Genomic DNA, 22,467 nt, shown 5'->3' with positions numbered 1-22,467 from the left:
CCGCGCCCTCGCCGCTGCTTTGGATCGCTGTTCTGCGCCAGTACGCACGCGCAGACTCAGACCGCCGAGCCTCGGGAGCAGGGACTACAATACCCAGGGTGCTCCGCGCCCTCGCCACCGCCGCTGCCGCTGCCGCCGAGACCAAGATGGCCGGGAGTAAGTTCTGGTGCAGCTGGAGCGTGGGGCGCGGGGCGAACCCGGGCGGTGCGGGGCTGGGGCGCGGCGGTGCCCCCGTGGAGGCGGTGGGGTCGTGGCCGGAGGGGGTCGCTGAGGTCACCAGAGGGCTCCTCCAGGGCCGGGGTGGCGCGAGAGGGCTAGAGGTCACCGGGGGCATTCCCTGCGGGAGTGACCCTGCCCGCACACCCCTCCAGGAATCGGCGCCTTCATCAAGGATGCCTGGGCCAAGGAGCCGGTGCTGGTCGCGTCCTGCGCTTTCGGGAGCCTCTGTGCGTGAGAGCGAACGTGCATCACCCCAACCGGCGTCCAGTCAGCCTTACCTTCCCCACCCGCCCCAAAGGTCCCGTGGCCCCCTACGGGGTTCCGTCCTGACCCCCAGACCCCTGGCCGCCCTCGATGGTCCGTGTCCCCTCCCACCTGTGTGTCAACACCCTCACGGGGTCCCCTGGCCTACCCCCATCCCTAATACTATGATCCCTTCCCCACCCCCCTCCTTCTCCACCTCGAGGTCCACAATCCCTTTCAAGGAGGGTGCCCAGCACTGGCTGCGCATGAAAACCCCCTGAGCGATAAATAATAACGATGTAGAATCCTCCCCGCGTTCACCCTCCCCCCTTTCCCCCCCCCCCCAGCGACTTTTAATGTGCGCCCATTGAGACCCTCTGCTCTGGGACAGGGTTGCGCATACTTGAAGGTGTACCGGGGTCACTTGGGGGCGCGATGGCTCACTTTGGACGAAGGGTCCCAGTTCCATTTTGGTCAAGGGCACGCACCTTGGCTGCAGGCTCAGGCTCCTCCCCGGCGGGGTGCGTGCTGGAGGCAACCAATCCATGTGTTTCTCTCACATTGATGTTCCTGTCTTTCCCTCTCTCTAAAAATCAATGGAAAAATGTCCTCCGATGAGGATTAAAAAAAATGTTAAAAAAGGCAGGCTCGGATTCAGGGCAGGGGGCGGGGGGCCTGGGCTACTGCCTTTCAGTGTCCCCAGTCTTGCCAGCGCTGTGTCTGCAGGCCATTGGGCCAGGCTCTTAGAAGACAGTTGTCCCATTAGCCACGGAGCAGCCCTTGAAATGCTAGACTTAACTATGACAAAAGGTATGTAAAATGTCTGGTGTGTTGAAACAATGATCTGGATATACCAGGTTAAATATACCTTAAAAACCATCTTGTTTTGCCCTAGCTGGTTTGGCTCAGCGGATAGAGCGTGGCCTGTGGGCCGAGGGGTTCTATTCCCGTCAAGGGCACTGGTGTGTGCAGGCTCCATCCCGGGCCTGGTCTGGGCATGTCCAGGAGGCAACCACTCCATGATGTGTCTCTCTCACATCCATGTTTCTCGGTCTCCCCCCCTCCCATGCACTCTCCCTAAAAATAAATAAAAATCAATGGGAAAAATATCCTGGGGTGAGGACTAACAAAGAAGATACATACTAGAGCAGGGGTCCTCAAAATTTTTAAACAGGGGGCCAGTTCACTGTCCCTCAGACCGTTGGGAGGGCCGGACTATAGTTTAAAAAAAAAAACTATGAATAAATTCCTATGTGCACTGCGGGTCTGGGACGAGTTGGCTGCTAAGCAGGACAGGCAGTGGCACCCGGCGGGCTGGATAAATGTCCTCGGCGGGCTGCATGTGGCCCGCAGGCTGTAGTTTGAGGACCCCTGTACTAGAGGCACAGTGCACGAATTTGTGCATGGGTGGGGCCCGGCTGGCCTGCCCTGATTGGGCGGGAGGAGGGGCCGGATGGTTAGTGGGCTGGCCTTGCCCCCCCCCCAGTGGAACTCCCAGTTGAGGGGGCAATTTGCATATTAGCCCTTTATTATATAGGATATCTAACTTGTTTCAACTGCAATGTGGCTATTAGAAATGTAGTCATATGTCAGACAGTGTTGGCCTAGGGCAGTGGTTGGCAAACTCATGAGTCAACAGAGCCAAATATCAACAGTACGAAGATGGAAATTTCTTTTGAGAGCCAAATTTTTTAAACTTCTTCGAACGCCACTTCTTCAACATAGACTCGCCCAGGCCGTGGTATTTTGTGGAAGAGCCACACTCAAGGGGCCAAAGAGCCGCATGTGGCTCGCGAGCCGTGGTTTGCCGACCACTGGCCTAGAGCGTCCCTCTCTGTGCCCTGCCCCACCCCCATGACTCCTGGCTCCCACCCTGGTGGACTGTTCCTGCACAGCCCCTCCCTCAGCGTGTCCAGGGTTCCCCGGAAACATTCCCAAGACACCCCCCCACCTCGTGCTCCGGGACCCCCTTTCCACGCCAGCCCTCAGTCCACCCCACCCCACCTCCCTCTGTGCCCTCTAGGTCCCACCTCCAAAAAAATGATAAACCCTTCTGAGAAGTGGGGACCCTGGGGTGCCCAGGGGCCTCCTGCAGGTGCTGTACCCTCCGCTCCCCTCCCCCCATGCACTCAGCCCCTTTGCCAGGGTTCGGCTTCTGCCCCTCCCCCTTCCAGAGCCATCTTTCCCGGGCCTCACTCCCGTGTCTCCACAGCTTTGCTTCTGCCCTTCCTCAGCCCCTACACCAAGTACGCCATCATGATCAATGAGGTCACACCCTACACCTACCCAGGTGAGTGGGGCTGTCAGTCTGTCTGCTTTCCCATGTCTCTAGGTCTCCGTGTCACCGATTGTCTCTGTGTCATGCTCTGACCCTCACTCTCCTGTCTTCTCGCCCCTGGGGCCCCAGTTCCCTCTTTGAATGTTCACTGACAGGCCAGCCCTTCTCTAGGGCCCCGGAGACCGGCTGGTCTCAGTGGCCCACCCTCCTGTCCCGCAGTGCCCGTCCGAGATGATGGGAACATGCCCGACGTGCCCAGCCACCCCCAGGACCCCCAGGGCCGAAGCCTGGAGTGGCTGAAGAAACTGTGAACGCCCCCCACTGACAGGGAGGAGGTCCCCTCCCCTGTGACCCCAATAAAATGTGGAAACCGACCCCAGAGTCCAGTGTGTGTGATTAGAGGTGGGAGCAGCAGACAGTGGCCGAGGAGAGCATGGGGTCCATTTATTGGGGGGTCAGTCAAAGGGGGGGCTGGCTAGGGTGGGGTAGGGCAGCAGCTTGTCTGGCCCCCGAGAAACCCAACTTGAGTCCAGGGCCTCGTCCGCTTCGAAGCCAAAGTCTTCCTCCACCTTTATCTGGGGGCGAAAAGCTCCATGTAAGTAGGCCTGGGTCTGGGGAAGGCTCTTGGGCCCCACCATTCCTGCACTCCGGGGCCAGACAGCCTCCTGGTGCACCCCAGAAAGTCCAAGCGTTCCTGGGTCCCCGTGGTCTCCAGCCGCCGTCTCCCCTCCCATCTCTTCCCCCAGCCTCCCCCAGGTCTTCCTCCTTCCACCCCAGCCTTCTTGGCTTTCCCCAACTTCCTCCTTCCAACCCAAACCCTCTGCCGGCCCCACTGTGAAGCCCTGGCCCCGGCCCCTGGGCTCCGGGCCTCCCACCTGCACGGGGGCCAGCTCCGGAGTCAGCGGAACTCCCGCTCGGCGTCCTTCCCGGGGCGCTCGCCGCCTCTTCCGCCCGCTGGGCCCCTCGCCAGGGGCCGGGCTGCTGGCTTCTGCGGGTGCTGGCGTCCTCCTGGGCGGGGACAGCCCCTCTTTCTCCGGAGGCTCGTTCTCAGCGTTGCCCGGGGTGGGGGCATCTGTGCCCTGGCTGCCCTCGTCCTGGAGGGAGACGGGAGGCAGGTGAAGACCGTGTCCTGGGCTCCTGGCTCCCCCGGCCCCCGGCCCCTGCTCACCTCCAGTAAGATGGTGAACTGGCTGGCCCGGTAGTCATCGCCGTAGGAGTCCAGCACCCTCATGAGGAACCTGCGCCCGGAGAGGAGCCGCCGGGGGACACCTTGGTCTCTGGCGGGCAGGGGAAGGGGCCCCCGACAGCCCGGCTCTGGCTCCCTCTGAAGCCAGAAGCTCGGGTCTGAGAGACCTGGGTGCCAAGCGCCTGACCAGCCAGTGGACTTTGGGCAAGAGAAGGTGACTCTACACCAGGGGTGGGCAAACTTTTTGACTCGAGGGCCACAATGGGTTCTTAAATTGGACCGGAGGGCCGGAACAAAAGCATGGATGGAGTGTTTGTGTGAACTAATATAAATTCAAAGTAAAGGAGCGGAGGGGAGAGCAAGAGAACCAGATAGAACAGCCGGATCCGGCCCGCGGGCCGTAGTTTGCCCAAGGCTGTCTACACCTTAGCTTCCCGCTGTCAATGGGAGGGGACAACCCCGACTGCAGGGACGGCTGTGACACCACAACCAGACCTGACCACACAGGGGGATGTGGGCTTAGCCAACGCTCACGTGGCCGTTGTCTTTATTAGTAACTAAAGGGCCAGAGAGGCGTGTGCAGGACACCCCGGGTGACCTCAGCTCTCACGGGCTCTGCCTGCTCCTCTCCCCGTCCCTGCTTCTAAAAGCTCCCTGTCTTGCCCTAGCCGGTTTGGCTCAATGGATAGTGTCAGCCTGCGGACTGAAGGGTCCTGGGTTCAATTCCGGTCAATTTCGGTTGCAGGCTCCTCCCCGACCCAGGCCCCGGTTGGGGCACGTGCAGGAGGCAACCAATGGATGTTTCTCTCACATCGATATTTCTCTCCTCCTTTCCCTCTCTCTTCCACTCTCTCTAAAAAATCATTTATTTTTCAAAATTGTGGTAAGATATAAAATGTACTAATTTAAGCATTTTCTGTTGTCATTAATCCTCGCCTGAGGATATTTTTTCCATTGATTTTTAGAGGAAGTAGAAGGGAGGGAAGACAAGAAAGTGAGAGAGAGAGAAACTTCAATGTGAGAGAGATACATCGTTAGGCTGCCTCCTGCACGTGCCCTGACCGGGGCCAGGAATCGAACTCAAGCCCCTCCGGAGCAACACTGGCCAGGGCTAACTTCAGCATATTGACGTGTACACGCAGCCGCATGAGGTAGCATTCACACAGCTGTGCAAGCATCACCCGTCCATCTCAGAACTCTCTTCATCTTTCCCAAGTGCGGCTCTGTCCCCGTGAAACGAGAACTCCCAGTCGCCTGCCCCCAGCAACCACCACGCCTCTCTCTCTGACTTGGTTACTCTAAGTACCTCACCGTGGAGGCCTTCAGTATAAGGCCCGTTCTGCCCATTTTCCTGAGGGGGACACAGAGAGTGACAGTCGGCATCTGATCCCGAGCAGCCGAGACTCACACCCACCGTGTCCTGGTGACCCGAGGCGGGATGCTCTGAGCTGAGCTCATTCTGGGGCCCCCGCTTACTCCTCAGCAGCCTTCTGGCTTCGGCATGACCTTTGCATCACCCTTAGTTGTCAGGAAATGGGGGCTCAGAGCTTGAAACTAGGTCTGTGACCTTTTTTTTGTATGTCTTCACACAAGAATATTTTCCCATTGATTTTGAGGAAGAGTGGAAGGGAGAGGGAAAAAGAAACATCGCTGTGAGAGAAATACACTGATTGGCTGCCTCTGGCAGGAGCCCCGACCAGGACCCAGGCTGGGCCGGAACCTGCAACCAAGTACATGCTCTTGACCAGAATCGAACCCAGGACCCTTTGGTTCGCAGGTTGATGCTCTATCCACTGAGCCAAACCAGCTAGGGCTGGGTCTGTGACTCTGAAGGCCAGGACCCCTTCCTTTGCTGCCCTCTCCACTCAGAGGGTGTACACCCGCTCCCCCAGCCCCCGGCAGCTCTTTCCTGCTGCAAGACCCAATCCCACTCCTGGTCCCTGCCGGCCTCAGCCCCCCACCCTCTGCAGCCTCGTCTCCTCCTGGCCCCAGATGGCCAGCCGGGCAGACCGGCAAGGTGGAGAAATGAGAAGCATGTGGAAACGAGGTCTGGGGCAGAGGCATGACGGCCCGTCAGGTGCTCAAGGGTTACCTCCGCTCCTGCTGGAGTCTCCGTGTTATCCTCTGTACCTGATGGAGCCTGTTCAGGACCCGCTCGTTCACCTGCGGGGAGATGGAGAGCACAGGTCAGCTGCACCCACTCAACCGAGGGTGCAGCCAGCCCTGCTGGGGACCAGGGAGCCAGCCCGAAGGTCATCTGTGGACCGTAAGGGGCTGTCCCTCCTGCATCTGCCCACACCGGCCTCCGAGATGCAGGACGGGCACCTGTGAGGCATCAGCGAGCTGATCTGGGCTGTCCCGGGAGCTCCTAGAGGAGACAGCACTCCAGGTGCGGAATAAACGAATGATTCATGAAAGACTCATGCTGCTGGGCAAGAGAGGCTGTGCCCGCACACAGGCAGAGCCTGGGAGGGGGTGGGCACTTAGCCAGGGGACCCCAAAACGGAATCCACACTCACCTACCTGCTCGATCTCCCTGCAGCGCCGACCTAGCGCCTGGTACTTCCTGCGATTGAGCTCCCTTTGGCGCCGCCGCCGGCCTCGGGCTGCCTCTTCCTCTTCATCGCGCTCGCGGAGGCTGGAGCTGCCCAGACCCCCGGACACGAACTCCACTTCAGTCTCAAGCTCGCTCTCCAGAATGTGACCACCGAACAGCGGAGGCAGCGCCAGCTCCGAGCCTGGAGGTGCCGAGAACTCTTCAAAGCCCACGGCTGCCATGGTCCTGTGGGGTCAGGGCGACTCAGGGACCCTGAACCTCTGGTCCCCTGCTCCTCCCTCCAAGCCGGGAGGCCAGGCCCCGAGCCTCTCCTTCAGAGGATCCAGAGTTCAAGCCCTGCCCCCCGAGAGAGTTCAGACCCCAGGTTCCTCCTCCTAAGTATTTAGGGAAGTTCAAGGCCTCAACCCCTCACTGAGACCCAGGAGTCCAGGCCTCCAACCTAGACCCCCAGCCTCATCCCCCAGGATGCCTAAGTACAGACCCCAGTCCCTAATAAGAATTCTAACCCAAAGCCATTGCACGAACTACAACCCCCATCAGCCCTCAGGGCAAAGCGTGGATGGTTGCACATACTGCAGCCGCACTGTCTCTTGGGATTTTCCCCAAAGCCACTTACCCCTCTCTCTGCTCCAGCTCCATTTCTCCCCGCTCCCGGCGTAGAACTCCCAACCTTGTAAACCTCTAGGTTAAAGTGGTTCGCAAAACGACACGCCCCATCAGATTTCACGGCCAAGCAACCGGGACTCGGCCGCTAAGCCTCCTGGGAGTCGTAGTTCTCTATTTCCGGCTTTCCTTCCTCGCCCCACCCCCACCCCGAGTCCCGGCTGAAAGGCCTTGCTCTCTGGTCTAACGCCGCCACCAGTCGTCTGAGTCGCCTCCGTCTTTATTCTGGTCCCGACGCCGCGCCGTCTGACCACGGCGACTCTCCGCTTGGGAGGCTCGGTCCTCCGCGGGCCGTGGGCCGGGGGAGCCCCTCGCCTCGCGCCTGCTCACCCCGTCTCCGCCTAGCGGCCAGTGCTAATAAAGTTGTTGTTCCAACCGCGGGCCTGAGGGACAAGGCGCGGGGACCAATCAGAGCGCAGCTCTGAGTCGGCCGCGGCGCGAGGACGAGACGTCATCAGTTCGCGTCGAGCGGCGTCCGAAGCTGATTTCCTAGGAACCGTGGTGCGCGGAGGGAAAGTGGTGAGTGTGGCGGCGGCGAGGGGAGGGCGGGGGCCGGCGCGCCTGTCGGGGTGCGGCCGAGGGCGAGGACGCAGGCGGCCTCTGCCAGGCTGACCGCCCGAAGGTCGGTGCCCCCGCGACGTCAGGGCCCCCTGCCCTCAGTGCCCTCCGCCTGGGGAGGCGGGTGCTGAAGTAACGACTTTAATCACAAGTATATGGGGTGCCGCGGGCGTGCGGGCTGTCACCGAGAGTGGGGTGCGGGGGTCAGGGAGCTGGGGTGCAAGGCGAGAACGGGAAGCTGAGAAGGGGCTGAGCCCGTAAAAGTGGGGGAGACGTTGGTGAGGCGAGGGGGACCGGTGAGGAGGACCCGTGGGCGGGGGATGGTGGCAGGTTGGGGTCAGGCGACGGCTTGGTACCTGCTCCGCGCCGGGCGCTGCGTGCAATGAACAAAACTGGCGCTTTCTCAAGGACACGTTAGTTTCATGGGCAAGACGGGCATTAAACGAAGTGTTAGAAATTTAATTTTGTTGTTGTTAATCCTCACCAGAGAGCATTTCCCCCATTGCTTTTTAGAGACAGTGGAAGGGAGGGAGGGGGAGAGGAGAGAGAGAGAGAGAGAGAGAGAGAGAGAGAGAGAGAGAGAGAGAGAGAAACATCGATTGGCTGCCTCCCACACGCATCCGGACCAGGGCCGGAGATCCAACCTGCAACCCAGGGACGTGCCCTTGACCGGGAATCGAACCCGCGACCCTTCAGTGCACAGGCTGACAAATGTTGGGAATTTAGGGTCTCCTAAGTGTTGAGGCAAACGAGCGAATTCACAGATGTATAAACAAGGGAATAGGGTCCAGTCTTGGGGGGCGGGGTGCGGGGAGCTGGTGTCACAGAAAAACCCATGTCTCCAGACATAACAGTTTATGCTTCTACCATATATTGAAAGTAATAAATTCACAGACCTGGAGAAAAGAGACGATAATGTGGTGGGTGTAAGGATTCAATAAAATTGTTGATTCATTTACCCAATACTTCTTTTTTTAAAAATATATTTTTATTGATTTCAGAGAGGAAGGGAGAGAGATAGAAACATCAGTGATGAGAGAGAATCATTGATTGTCTGCCTCCTGCACATCCCCTACAGGGGGGTATCGAGCCCACAACGCAGGCATGTGCCCTTGGCTGGAATCAAACCTGGGACCGTTTAATCCGTAGGCCGACGCTCTATCCACTGAGCTGAACCAGCTAGGGCACTTACCCAATATTTCCTGAATGCCTACTCTGTGCTGGGTGCTCTGCTAGAGGGTGGGGATACAGCAGCGAGCAGGCAGATGTGGTCCCCAGGTTTGCTCACAGCTCGCCTGGGGGAACAGAAAGAGGATTTGAGGAGACACCAGAGTGTTGTATATGGCGACGGGGGTGCGCTCTGCAAAGAGGAAGCGTTCCTCCCACAGAGAGTGAGTGAGTGAGGGGCGTTTTGGAGAAAGGCGTGTGTGGGATGATAAAGGGGCGGTTAGGGGGGAAACGTGTGTCTTAGAGAAGTGAGTATGCGGGAGGCACTGTATCCCGGAGAGAGGGGGGACGAGGGGAGACTGTCCTAGAGGCAGCTGGACATCCAGGGGTCTCAAACCGCAGCTCAAGGGCCACTGCCCTGTTTTCGACTGTTCGGTGTGGCCTGTGCCATGGTGGTGGTTGGTGAGTTTTGCGAAATCTAAATTATCCATTTAAATAATAAACCTTTAGCCCTAGCCAGTTTAGCTCAGTGGATACAGAGCATCAGCCTGCAGACCGAAGGGTCCCGGGTTCGATTCTGGTCGAGGGCATGTACCTGGTCGGGGCGCGTGCAGGAAGCAACCGATTGATGTGTCCCTCTCACGTCAATATTTCTCTCTGTCTTTCCCTCTATCTTCCACTCTGTCTAAAAGTCAAGGGAAAAATATCCTCGGGTGTGGATTAAAAAACTAAGTAAAACTTATAAAAAATTAATAATAAGCATTTCAAACTGGGAGATTCCCGCCGCGCCCCCCCCACCCCCACCCCACCCCCCGCCACACACCCACACAAAATCCTGAATTTCTTGCTTCTCTTAAAAAAAAATTGGAAAACCTGGCAATGTGGAGCCCACGTCCCCGCTGGCCGGGCGTGTCAAGCTGAGCACCAGCCCTGCCTGTACATCGGGCATGAGTTCTCTGGGTCTCCAGGCTCCACGCCTCCCTATTCCCACCCCCAGCTCCCACGTGGGAGCCTCTGAGCATCGGAGTATGCAGCCTCCGTTTCCATACGCTAGACTGAGGAAGGCGGAAGGGACAGGAGGAGGGAAAGATCGCTTATTGAAAAAAAAAGGCAGCGTGGATGGCAGAGTGGTGGGGATCGGACCTTGTAGAGAAAGTAGTGCTTCCCAACCATTTCATGGGACTCAGAAAATGCTAACATTTCTGCAGCACCTGGGGAGTTGAGGAGGCTGCCTGTGGCTAGAGGTGATGAGCCCAGGGACTCCAGACATGTGAGGCCTGCCTGGTTGCCCTGATGGCTGAGCAGATCAGTATTTTAGGAAATCTGTCACCCATTTGGGGCCCAACAATCGGGGGATGGGGAAGCTCTGTTATAGAAAAAAAATAAAAGTTGCATCTCATCATAGGGAGGATGCATCTTTTTTTAAAATATATTTTTATTGATTTCAGAGAGGAAGGGAGAGAGAGAGATAGAAACATCAATGATGAGAGAGAATCATAGATGGGCTGCCTCCTGCACGCCCCACACTGGGGATCGAACCCACAACCCGGGCATGTGCCCTGATCAGGAATCGAACCGTGACCTCCTGGTTCATAGGTTGACGCTCAACCACTGAACCACACCAGCCAGGCAGGAGGATGTATCTTTTTTTTTTTTTTAAAGATGTTTTGTTTTCTTTTAATTTTTATTTTTAATATATATATATATTTTTTAATATATTTTATTGATATTTTTACAGAGCGGAAGGGAGAGGGATAGAGAGCTAGAAACATCGATGAGAGAGAAACATCGATCAGCTGCCTCCCGCACACCCCCCACTGGGGATGTGCCCGCAACCAAGGTACATGCCCTTGACCGGAATCGAACCCCGCGGACCCTTCAGTCCGCAGGCCGATGCTCTATCCACTGAGCCAAACCGGTTTCGGCTTTAATATATATTTTTATTGATTTCAGAGAGGGAGAGAGAGAGAGAGAGAGAGAGAGAGAAACATCAGTGATGAGAGAGAATCAATCAGCTGCCTCCTGCATGCCCCACACTGGGGATTGAGCCCACAACCTGGGCATGTACCCTTGACCAGAATCGAACCTGGGACCCTTCAGTCCGCTGGCCAACACTCTATCCACTGAGACACACCAGCCAGGCAGGATGTATCTTTTAAGCCTTAATGAAGGGGTGTGCTGTGTCTTGTCAATGAAGTGACTATGAGAGGGTAGGTGGTGTGAGTTATGGCTGGAGATTATCTGGGTTCTGGGGGGTTTGTTCATGGATTAATTCAGTTGGTGTTTATTGAGCACCTACTATGTGCCAGGCACAGTTAGGAGCTGGAGAGCAACGCAAATGAAAATGCCGGTCCTTGTGGAGCCTGCGTGCTAGTGGGGTGGACGAGGATGGACCGGGGCCTTCTGGGGGGAAGCCCCTCGGTAATGAGGGGAACCCTGCTCTCCCCACAGTAGGCCTCGGGATGTCTCTGGCAGACGAGCTCCTGGCCGACCTCGAGGAGGCGGCGGAAGAGGAAGAAGGAGGAAGCTATGGGGAGGAAGAAGAGGAGCCGGCGATCGAGGATGTGCAGGAGGAGACACAGCTGGATCTTTCCGGGGATTCGGTCAAGAGCATCGCCAAGCTGTGGGACAGCAAGATGGTGAGCGGCCGCGGATGGGAGCTTGGAGGGCAGGGCGCGGGGGGCAGGGCCTCTCTCCCACCGTCCTGGGAGCTGACCCGCCTCTCCTCCTCAGTTTGCTGAGATCATGATGAAGATTGAGGAGTACATCAGCAAGCAAGCCAAAGCTTCGGAAGGTACCCTTTGCCTCCCCTCAGCCTCACCCTGCCCGGTCCCCGCCAGGCCCCTGGGCCCCTGCTGCTGCTTGCAGCTTTGAAAGCTGGGTCACTCTCCCTCCCGGCCTTTTCCTGAGCCCTCTTCCTCCTCCATCCCAGCCCAGTCCCCTTCTCTCCCGAAAAGATGCTGCATTTTATAGCGCTCGCCCATCGCCTAGGCCTTCTGTCCAGGTTTCTAAGTGGGTCACATGACCAGTTACTGGGGTTTCGCTACTTGTCCTGTTTACTTTATGTTTCTTGTTTGGTTGGGTTTTTTTAGCACCCAGTTTTATGTTTTATTTTTCAATTACGTTGACATACAGTATTATATTAGTTCCAGGTGTATAGCATAGTGGTTAGACATGTACCTTACAGAGTGACCCCCTGATAAGTCTAGTGCCCACTGGCACCATCCACAGTTATTATAATACTAGAGGCCCGGTGCACGAAATTCGTGCATGGGGGTTGGGGGTGTCCCTCAGCCCAGCCTGCACCCTCTCCAATCTGGGACCCCTCGAGGGATGTCCGACTGCCCGTTTAGGCCCGATCCTACCTAAATGGGCAGTCGGACATCCCTCTCACGAACCAGGACTGCTGGCTCCCAACTGCTCGCCTGCCTGCCTTCCTGATTGCCCCCAACCACTTCTGCTTACCAGCCTGATCACCCTCTAACCACTCCCCTGCCAGCCTGATTGATGCCTAACCACTCCCCTGCCAGCCTAATTGCCCCTAACTGCCCTCCCCTGCAGGCCTGGTCACCCCCAACTTCCCTACCCTGCAGGCCTGGTCACCCCTAACTGCTCTCCTCTACTGGCCTGATCGCCCCCAACTGCCCTCCCTTGCAGGCCTGGTCCCTCCCAACTGCCCTCCCCTGCTGGTCATCTTGTGATGACCATCTTTGACCACATGGGGGCAGCCATCTTGTGTGTTGGAGTGATGGTCAATTTGCATATTACTCTTTTATTAGATAGGATTATTGACAATATTCCCTGGGCTATACTCTGCATCCCCCTGACTATTTTGTTTTGGTGTGGGGTTTTTAAAATATATATTTTATTGATTTCAGAGAGGAAGGGAGAGGAGGGAGAGATAGAAACATCAGTGATGAGAGAGAATCACTGGGATCCAGCCCAAAAACCGGGCTTGTGCCCTTGACCAGGAATTGAACTGTGACCTCCTGGTTCATTGGTCGACACTCAACCATTGAGCCACACCGGCCGGGCTCCCCTGACTACTTTGTAACTGCCAGTTTGCACTTCTTAATCCCTTCACCTTCTCCACCCAACCTCCCAACCCCCATCCCACATTTTCTTTAAATCAGCGTACTTTTTCCGTTACATTTATCTCAGAAGGAAAGCTGTGTTACTGTGAGTAGAAAGCTGGTGCCATGTGGTAGACAGGAGGTACCTGCAAACGTGCACGATTACTAAGCATCGCCTAAGGCCTCTCCCTCCCAGCTGAGGGCAGCGCTGGGTTAGCTCTTGACCATCCAGGCCAGCTCTCAGGGGCAGTCCTGTTGCTGCCCATTCTTCCCACCAGGGTGGGGCTTTGGGATTCGGTGGCTGGGAGGTTGTCAGGCACAGGGGTGTCATCAGAGCGGAGTGTCAGGGACATTCACTCTTCCTTTCTGCAAAGGGAAGACTGAGGCACCTCGGGGCAGGCATGTGGGTGCTGGGCACCCAGAGGGTCAGCCGAGGTCAGCAGGTCCCCGACAGCAATTGGGGGGCAGTGCCAGCTGGGAGGGAGTGAGCTGGGGACCCTCTGGAGCCTCCGGAGGGCCAGCTGACCCTGCCTCGGGTCAGGGAAGAAGTGATACCTGGATTGGATGTGGAAGTGTGAATGCATGTGTCAGGTGCATGGGGGGGGGGGGGTGTGCCCAGGGAAAGAGAGCTGTGTGGGCAGAGCCCCGGGCATGGGCACCCACCGGCTGTTTCTCGCCCTCACAGTGATGGGACCGGTGGAGGCGGCGCCCGAATACCGGGTCATCGTGGACGCCAACAACCTGACCGTGGAGATTGAGAACGAGCTGAGTGAGTGTGGGGGAAAGCAGACAGCCCTGCCTGGGGTGGGGGGGACAGGCAGGGTCCCACAGGCCTCTCCCCGAGCCCCTCCTGTTGCCCGAGTCCAGCCTCTGCTGCTGTGACAGGGGCTGCATTAAGAAGGAAGTGCACTTCCCTCCGCGTGGAAGTCCGGGCGAGCGGTCCAGGCTGGGGCCTGGTGTAGGAGTGTCTGCTGCCCAGGCTTTTTACTTATTTGTTTTCTTAAATGGTTTTTATTGGTTTTTAGAGAGAGAGGAAGGGAGAGGGATAGAGAGATAGGAACATCGATGAGAGAGAGACATCGATTGGCTGCCTCCTGCGCGTCCCCCGCTTCCTCCCTGGGGATCGAGCCCACAACCTGGGCATGGTCCCTGACTGGGAATCGAACCAGGGACCTTTTGGTTCATGGGTCAGCGCTCAACCACTGAGCCACACTGGCCAGACCAGGCTCTTTTATCTTGTTGATCTGCTGCCTGTTTCGTGGTACAAGGTGACTAACTGCCCATTTCCAGCCATCGCCTCCACATCCCCACCAGCAAGACGGGCCGAGCCGAGGGCACAGCTCTCCTCTTTAAGGGGTGCCCTGGAAGCTGCACACCTCACCTCTGGACCAGAACTGGCTCATTCCGGCCTGTCCAGCAGTGAGGGAGCGGGAACGGGCCCTTTATTCTGGGTGTCCTTGCGCCCCGCTAAGCTCAGGGGTTCGGTTACTAAAGCGAGAAGGGGAAGTGGATGTGGGGGACAGCCAGCCGTCCGCCTGTCCCCTCATCAGATGCCTCCCGCCCTGCCCACCTCAGACATCATCCATAAGTTCATCCGGGACAAGTACTCGAAGCGGTTCCCCGAGCTGGAGTCGCTGGTCCCCAACGCACTGGATTACATCCGCACGGTCAAGGTGGGTACGGATGGGGCTCCCCATCCGTGTGAAGGGAGGCCCCGCCCTCGGAACCTGGTGGGGAAAGGCTACCCTAGATGGTGACCCAGTGCGTGAGGGCGGAGCCTGGAAAGGAGATTGGCACGGCTCCTCTGCCCCTCCCTCAGCTCCCTGGCTCTCTGGAGAGGGGTCTCCCGAGGGGGGCGTGGCCCAGGGAGCAGGGAGGGAGGTGAGGGGTGCCCACTCCCTCTGGTGGACGGAGCAGGTGGTGTGGAGAGCTGACGGCAGCCGGGCAGAGATTCGGGGAAGAGGGTTAAGTGTCAGGACCCCAACGGGTAAGGAGCCCTGGGGGGTTCAGGGAACCAGAAATAGGAAGTGAGGAGGCAGAGGTGATGAGGTCTGGTCACATCTGACCTCTAAGCCCCGGGGCTCAGTGCAGGTGAACGCAGGCTCCAGCCAGGAGGCTCCCACGTGTCCCCGAGGTGCGGGCGGCGGCCAGGGACGTCAGTGCAGGGAGGCGATGGGTCCGATTCGCGCCCTGAGTGGTCAGTTGCTCTGGTCAATTTCTGCATCAGCCAGCGCAGGCGGACGGAGCCGGTGCTCTGAGCACTGACGCTCTCGGAGGCGGTGGGGGCGGGAGAGGCGCCTGCGCACAGACCCCAGCTTTCCCAGCACCCGGAAGGGACCGGAGCGGGGGCAGGAGCAAGAGGGTCTGGAGCCTCCCCGGGCCTCCGTGCCGCCCGTCCATTGCCGCCGCCTCACCCCCAGGAGCTGGGCAACAGCCTGGACAAGTGCAAGAACAACGAGAACCTGCAGCAGATCCTGACCAACGCCACCATCATGGTGGTCAGCGTGACCGCCTCGACCACCCAGGGGTGCGTACGCCGCGGGGAGGGGAGGAGGCGCGATCCCGGGGTCCCGGTGGCACCGGTGTCAGTCTCGGGGGACAGTTCACTTCAGTGCCAGCCAGGCAGCAGGCTGGGCTCGGGGGTCCCCACCGAGTGAGGAGCCAGCCTAGTGCTGTGGGAGGGAGCGCTCCCTCGGGCTGTCATCCTGGTCACCGAACAAGTGAACAAGCATTAGCAGGTTCCCGGACGGGGGCACAGAACTAGCAGCTGGAGGTGGCCCTGGCCTCTCAGAGCTCCTGTCTGGGAGGAGGAAGTGCACGCACAGGTCAAAGGCCAAAGGGCGCATGTCAGACACAGGAGGGGCTGGAGGAGGTGGTGGCTCAGCCGCAGGCAGGACCGAGCTCTCTGTGGGGGAACAGCAAGCCCCCAGCTTGCCACTGCCGGGGGTGATTGTCCTGAAGCTGCACACGCCTGCATGCGTGCACACGAACACGCATGTGCACACAGCTGGGGCCGGGGGCTCCCACAGCAGGCAGGCAGGGAACCTAGCCATGTGGTCCCCCCTTCCCTGCAGGCAGCAGCTGTCGGAGGAGGAGCTGGAGCGGCTGGAGGAGGCCTGTGACATGGCGTTGGAGCTGAATTCCTCCAAGCACCGCATCTACGAGTATGTGGAGTCCCGCATGTCCTTCATCGCACCCAACCTCTCCATCATCATCGGGGCATCCACGGCCGCCAAGATCATGGGTGAGCCCGGGGCCGGGAGGGGCGCCCCGTGTCCTCCCCGAGATGGGGCCTGGTCCTGGCAGGGCGTCCCCGGACTCCTGGCTCCTTTAACCAGAAACACTCGCGGGGCGTTGGGTAAAGCAGCCGTGTTCTCGGGCCTGGTCTGCCACCAGAAAGGTTTCAACCACCAAGACTTATTGTCTCTGAGATCCAGGTGCGGGCAGGGCTGGTCCCCATGAGGATGTAGATGGCCGTCTCCCTGTGCAGGCACATGGCCGTCCCTCTGAGTGGCCACATGGCCGTCCCTCTGAGTGGCCACATGGTTGTCTCCTGAATTGAATTGGGGCCAATCCTGTGATGTCACGTCACCTTAATCACCTCTTTAAAGGCCCCACTTCCAGATACGGTCTCTTTCTGAGTACGGGGTGGGGTGAGGACGCCAACACGTGAAGTTTGGGGCCAGAGTCGGGCCCCTCGCAGCCGCCTTCAGGGCAGGTGTGTGCAGGTCGGAACTCGGTGTGGGTCCTGCTCCCTCTCACTGGCCTCACAGCCTTGGGCAGGCGACCTCACGTGCCTCAGTTTCCCCAGGGGTGACTGGGGGCGCCTTGGTTTCCTGTGGCGGCTGCGACAAATGACTGCAAAGCGAGCTCCTGAAGCAGCTCACACACAGCCCCCACCCCGTCACCTCATGACTCTGGACATACCTTCACGGAGGCTCGGAGGACCGGCTCCTGGCCTGTTCCTGCCTGTAGAGGCGCCCGCGTCCCTGGCTCCTGGCCCTGCCCCCGTGCACAGTCCGCTGTCACGGCTGTGACTGACCCTGCCTTTCTCTTCCACCTCGAGGGGCCCTTTGTGGTGGCATTGAGCCCGGGGCCTCCAGGGCAGTCACCCCAACGCGGGGTCCTTCACTTAGTTGTCTGCAGAGGCCCTTTGGCCACGGAAGGCACCCTGGAGACTGCGATGGCCTCTCGGGGCTGTTCTGCCCCCAGGGGGTGGCACGCTCTTTGAGGCTCATTTTAGGGGTTCGGGTGGTTGCTGACAGTTTCCCTTAAAGACACCAAGCTCCAGCTCACAGCAGGCCCCTCAGCGGGAGAGTATTTTCCTCAGACAGCCCTCTTCCCACCCCCGCCCGGCAGACCAGCTCGGGGGACCCCGGAGTCGGGCCTGTGGTCAGCGTGCCCCAGGGCGTGCTGTGCTGCTTCTCTGACTTGAGTTAGGCTCCTTTGGGGCCATCTGCTCGCTGTGCACCCTCAGGCACGTTGCTCACCTCTCTGAGCTTCCCCCGCCTCCCCCCTCTGAAATGAGGGGCCCTGGCGGGGCCACCATGGCATCCAACCGGAGACTCAGTAAAGGCACATGGACAGAGGCCCCTGCTCTGCTCACCGCCTCCCTCCCGCCCGCTGCAGGGGTGGCCGGCGGCCTGACCAACCTCTCCAAGATGCCCGCCTGCAACATCATGCTGCTGGGGGCCCAGCGCAGGACGCTGTCGGGCTTCTCGTCCACCTCCGTGCTGCCCCACACCGGCTACATCTACCACAGCGACATCGTGCAGTCCCTGCCCCCGGTGAGCGCCGCTGCGCCGGGAGGGGCCTCGGCCTGGGCACCCGCCCATCCGCTGGGGACTGGTGGGGACCCTGGGGACGGTGGTGTGCAGTGAGAACAGGGCCGCTGGAGCACATGCGCTGGGGTTGGGATCCCGCAGCGCCACTTGCCAGCTGGGTGGCCTCGGGCAGGAGGCCTGAGCTCTGCCTCGGTCTTCCCATCTGCAAAGTGGGGAGAACAGAGCCTGCTTCTCGGTCGTGATGCCCACTCATCCGGGCAGCCTCGCACCTGATGAGTGACGTCGCCTTAGCCTGCGCGTCCGGGCTTCCCCAAACCACCCTCAGGCTCAGCGACCCACGAGGAGAACTCGCAGAACTCGCGAGAGTGACCCACTCGGGGTCACAGTTCACCACAGGAGAGGGCAGTCACGTCAGCCCAGGGAAGACGCGTGAGGGCAGGGCCCAGGAGTACCCGCCGTCCGGCCACGGTCCTCTCCCAGCACCAGTGTGTGACCACAGACAGAGCGCCCGCAGTCTGCTGGGCTTGGTTACACAGTGTGGCTGAGCCCCGTCTCCGGGTTGACCCCATACCCTGTAACCCAGAGACCCCCCCTAAATCACAGGGCTCCTGCCTGGCCAGGGTCAGACCCCTTAGGGGCAGGCTAGGTCTTCACTGCACTAGCTGTTGCTGACTTCATTGTTTTTATTTTTTTAAATATATTTTCATTGATTTCAGAGAGGAAGGGAGAGAGAGAGAGATAGAAACATCAATGATGAGAGGGAACCATTGATTGGCTGCCTCCTGCACGCCCCCTACCGGGGATTGAGCCTGCCACAGAATCGAACCTGGGACCGTTCAGTCCGGAGGCCGACGCTCTATCCGCTGAGCCAAACCGGCCAGGGCGACTTCATTGTTTTTATAACTATTACTAACGAGAGCTGTGGCCACAGGCTTTACGCACGCCATCGTGGTGTCCCCAAAGCACAGGCCACCTTTTCCCTCGCGTTCCCAGTGGTGACCTGCACGCTTCCTGTTTAATCATAACACACTTAGCCTCGGGTCTGTGATGCTCTCCCTTCTGGAGCAGTATTTAGGTGTCTCTCAAGCCAGAGTACGTTTTTAAAAAGTACTTTGAAGAAAGCGTTGACGACGATGCCTTGCTACCATAACATGCGGTCACAGTGACACGTGGCGGGGGGTGGAGCACTGCCAGGCAGGAACGGGCCGTGGGGCTAGCGTTCGGGAGCCCCGTGGCCTCGGCGATCCTCACCTTGACCCGGCCACCGTTTCCGTTCTTCCAGGATCTCCGGCGGAAAGCGGCCCGCCTGGTGGCCGCCAAGTGCACGCTGGCAGCCCGCGTGGACAGCTTCCACGAGAGCACGGAGGGGAAGGTGAGGCGGCCGGCGGCTGGGCTCGTGGGCTGTGGGCTGTCCCGGGAGAGCCGTTGTCCTGACGGGTGGTGTCTGTGTGGCCCCGCCGAGGTCACCGTCTCCCCCCTGCCCCCCTCCCCCCCCCCCCCCCGATCTGCTTCCTGTCGCCGCTGCTCTTACCAAATGACCACAAGCCAGTGGCTCAGCGCAGCACAGGAGCAGGAGCCCACAGGCCTCGGGTCAGGGTCCAGAATGGGTTCCGCTGGGTTAGACCAAGGTGTCGGCCGAGTTGTTCCTTCGGGGCCCCAGGGAGGTGGGTCCCGTGCCCTCTCCCACTTCCAGAGGCCCCTCCCCCCACAGTGTGGCCTCCCAGCTGCCTCTGAAGGACCTGGTGACGACATTGGCCCACACCCTCCCCATCTCCTGACCTTAACCTGGAATGTTCACAGGGACCAGAGACTCCTGCGTGGACCCTTTGGGGACGGGGTGGGGCCGCTATTCTTTGCTGCTGGACTAGGACCGGTCCCCCCACCAGCTAACCCGTCTTCTAGGCTGACTTGTTCTGAGAGAGGAGAGACGTTTCCTGTCTTGTGCATTGTTGCCCAAGCACCCAGCCTGGCAGCAGCCAGGGCTTCAGGCTCTGTCTCTGTCTCTGTCTCTCTCTCTCTCCCCTCTCCACTCTCCCCTCTCCCCCCTTCTCTCCCCCCTCCCTCCCTCTCCCTCCCTCTCCTTCCCTCTTTCTCTCCCTCCCTCTCCCTCCCTCTCCCTCCCTCTCCCTCCCTCTTCCTCCCTCTCCCTCTCTCTCCCTCTCCCTCCCTCTCCCTCTCTCTCCCCCCTCCCTCCCTCTCCCTCCCTCTCCTTCCCTCTTTCTCTCCCTCCCTCTTCCTCCCTCTCCCTCCCTCTCCCTCCCTCTCCTTCCCTCTTTCTCTCCCTCCCTCTTCCTCCCTCTCCCTCCCTCTCCCTCTCTCTCCCTCTCTCTCCCTCTCTCTCCCTCTCCCTCTCTCTCCCTCTCCCTCTCCCCCTGCTCTGATCTGGAGGCCGGGGTGCAGGGTGAGCAGCACAGACAAATGCCCTGCCTCGGGCCTTCATCTTCCAGGTGGGGAGTGGGGAGACAGCAGGTGAACCTGTGGGTGTCCCGTGTGCCCTATGCCGGGTCAGTGCCAGGAGAGAAGCGAGGGCTGTGGGTGCCCAGGGAGCTGCCTCGGGGCGGGAGGGCTCACAGGGACCTGAGTGAAGTTAGCAGGTGGATCTCGGACCTCGTGCGCACTGGGGTGGTCAGTGCCAAGGCCCCGAGGCGGGCGCACAGCCAGCCTGGGAGGGGGGCCGCAGGCAGACCAGGGGCTGTGGGCCTCGGGTGCTTGGGCTCAGCGGACGTGCTGAGAAGAGGCCGATTGGGGTCTTTCCTGAAGAAGAGCCCTTGGGAATGGCAGGGTGAGAGAGAAGCGGGGCCAAGGCTGACCGACTCCCGGGCGTCCCCCCTTGCTGACCTGCGGGGAGCGAGGGTGGGAGGTGGGGCGGGCAGGCGTTCTCGGGGGCCGTGGTATCTGGGTGTCAAGGAGACCGTTGTCTCTGGGATCGGCCGGGGATCGGCGGGTCTCGGGTGGAGCTTGCCCCCGAGAGCCAGTCGCGCTGAGGTCCCAGGCAGCCGCGGCCTCTCCCGTGCCCCGCAGGTGGGCTACGAACTCAAGGACGAGATCGAGCGGAAGTTCGACAAGTGGCAGGAGCCCCCCCCCGTGAAGCAGGTGAAGCCGCTGCCTGCGCCCCTCGACGGGCAGCGCAAGAAGCGAGGCGGCCGCAGGTGGGGCGCTGGCGGACGGCAGGGCGGGCAGGGAGGGGTCCCCCTGTCCCAGCTGACTCCCGGGTGCCCTGTCCTCAGGTATCGGAAAATGAAGGAGCGGCTGGGGCTGACAGAGATCCGGAAGCAGGCCAACCGCATGAGCTTTGGAGAGGTGGGCCCCGGGCCCTCCCAGCCGGCCCTGTCCCTGCTGCGCTCCTGGCTGGCTGTCTATGGCCCCTCAGATCTGGGGCACCACCCAGCTTCCTCCCTGGTCCCCAGCCCTGGGCCCCTCACCCAGAGGCTCTCCATCAACCCAGGATCCTGGTCTGGGCCCTGCTGGCCACCCCAGCCCCTCCTCCCTGCCCTTCCCATGCCCTGCGTCGCATGCCCTTCCCCAGTCTCATCTGAGCATCCTCCTGGTCCCACAAGAAACACACACACACACACACACACACACATACACACACACACACGCATCCTCCTGGTCCCACGACAGACACACACACACACACACACACACACACACACACACGCATCTTCCTGGTCCCATGACACACACACACACACACACACCCCCCCCCAACTGTCAGCTTGGGAAGCAGTCACAGGACCCAGCTCCTCACGGGCCCCCACCGCTCCTGGGGCCTCAGCAAGGCTCACTGCTCTCAGGGCCCGCGGGTGCCTGAACAGGGGCCCGGGACGGGCTGGTGGGGCGGATGCCGGGGGTTCTAGCTGACCGAGGGGTGACTGACTCCAGGACGCCTCGCCCCCCCCAGATCGAGGAGGACGCCTACCAGGAGGACCTGGGCTTCAGCCTGGGCCACCTGGGCAAGTCGGGCAGCGGGCGCGTGCGGCAGACGCAGGTGAACGAGGCCACCAAGGCCAGGATCTCCAAGACGCTGCAGGTGCGGCTGGGCCCGGGGGGACTGAGGCGGCCTGGGGGAGGGCCCGGGTGGGTGAGCCCAGGTCACAGCCGCCCTCCCTCCCTCCCTCCCTCCCACAGCGGACCCTGCAGAAGCAGAGTGTGGTGTACGGCGGGAAGTCCACCATCCGCGACCGCTCCTCGGGCACCGCCTCCAGTGTGGCCTTCACCCCGCTCCAGGTACCGGGACCCCCCTCCCCGGGCTTCGGCTTCGCCTTTCACCCAGGGGTGTGTGTGGGGGGTGGGGGGCTGATGTCAAGGGGCCAGGCCATCTCCTCACCCAGCTGTCCGTCTCCCTCACCTGCCCAGGGCCTGGAGATTGTGAACCCACAAGCAGCCGAGAAGAAGGTGGCTGAGGCCAACCAGAAGTACTTCTCCAGCATGGCCGAGTTCCTCAAGGTCAAGGGCGAGAAGAACGGCATCATGTCCACCTGAGGGCGCACCCTGGGTGGCCGCCCACGGCAGACGTGGAGGCCATGTGCACCCGAGGGGTCAGGGCCGGGGGCTCCGACAGGGGGAGCCGGCCATTGCCCCGTGCCCGGACTGACCAGGGGGGCACCGAGGCCCCCGCACCGAGGTCGCCACCCCAGTCGGGGGCAGAACGGTCCCCACCACACCTCGTCTTTGTTACTTTAACCGGGAAAGGAGATACTTTGGGGAAAAGTGTGATTAAAAGGACATTGTCAGAA

The 22,467-nt window shown here is 60.1% G+C and overlaps 3 protein-coding genes across 6 annotated transcripts; 2 read left to right on the top strand and 1 right to left on the bottom strand.

Annotated features, from left to right (window-relative positions):
* The first annotated feature begins 31 nt into the window (after window positions 1-31).
* On the top strand, window positions 32-3,114 carry NDUFA3 (NADH:ubiquinone oxidoreductase subunit A3). The gene is made up of 4 exons (XM_080645349.1): window positions 32-156; window positions 372-446; window positions 2,675-2,752; window positions 2,960-3,114. The coding sequence occupies exons 1-4, from the start codon at window positions 147-149 to the stop codon at window positions 3,049-3,051; spliced, it is 255 nt and encodes an 84-aa protein (XP_080501475.1). The 5' UTR covers window positions 32-146; the 3' UTR covers window positions 3,052-3,114.
* Window positions 3,115-3,161: 47 nt separating this feature from the next.
* TFPT (TCF3 fusion partner) lies at window positions 3,162-7,499 on the bottom strand. The gene is made up of 6 exons (XM_080645348.1): window positions 7,100-7,499; window positions 6,450-6,708; window positions 6,019-6,089; window positions 3,909-3,978; window positions 3,616-3,834; window positions 3,162-3,315 (listed from the first exon to the last, which is right to left on the bottom strand). The coding sequence occupies exons 1-6, from the start codon at window positions 7,120-7,122 to the stop codon at window positions 3,196-3,198; spliced, it is 762 nt and encodes a 253-aa protein (XP_080501474.1). The 5' UTR covers window positions 7,123-7,499; the 3' UTR covers window positions 3,162-3,195.
* Window positions 7,500-7,542: 43 nt separating this feature from the next.
* Window positions 7,543-22,467, top strand: PRPF31 (pre-mRNA processing factor 31). 4 transcript variants are annotated; one of them, XM_080645344.1, is made up of 14 exons: window positions 7,543-7,665; window positions 11,323-11,510; window positions 11,605-11,665; window positions 13,630-13,713; window positions 14,520-14,617; window positions 15,365-15,471; window positions 16,019-16,188; window positions 17,574-17,731; window positions 19,011-19,100; window positions 20,750-20,877; window positions 20,956-21,028; window positions 21,633-21,761; window positions 21,860-21,958; window positions 22,088-22,467. In XM_080645344.1, the coding sequence occupies exons 2-14, from the start codon at window positions 11,334-11,336 to the stop codon at window positions 22,211-22,213; spliced, it is 1,500 nt and encodes a 499-aa protein (XP_080501470.1). In that variant the 5' UTR covers window positions 7,543-7,665; window positions 11,323-11,333; the 3' UTR covers window positions 22,214-22,467. The 4 variants fall into 4 exon arrangements, with proteins under 4 accessions (XP_080501470.1, XP_080501471.1, XP_080501472.1 ...); XM_080645345.1 differs by having other exon boundaries at window positions 7,549-7,665; window positions 11,326-11,510; XM_080645346.1 differs by having other exon boundaries at window positions 7,647-7,768; window positions 11,326-11,510.

The sequence above is a fragment of the Plecotus auritus genome, assembly GCF_963455305.1.
Source record: "Plecotus auritus genome assembly, chromosome: 10".
Lineage (NCBI taxonomy): Eukaryota > Metazoa > Chordata > Mammalia > Chiroptera > Vespertilionidae > Plecotus > Plecotus auritus.
This window is presented reverse-complemented; position numbering and strand designations above follow the sequence as displayed.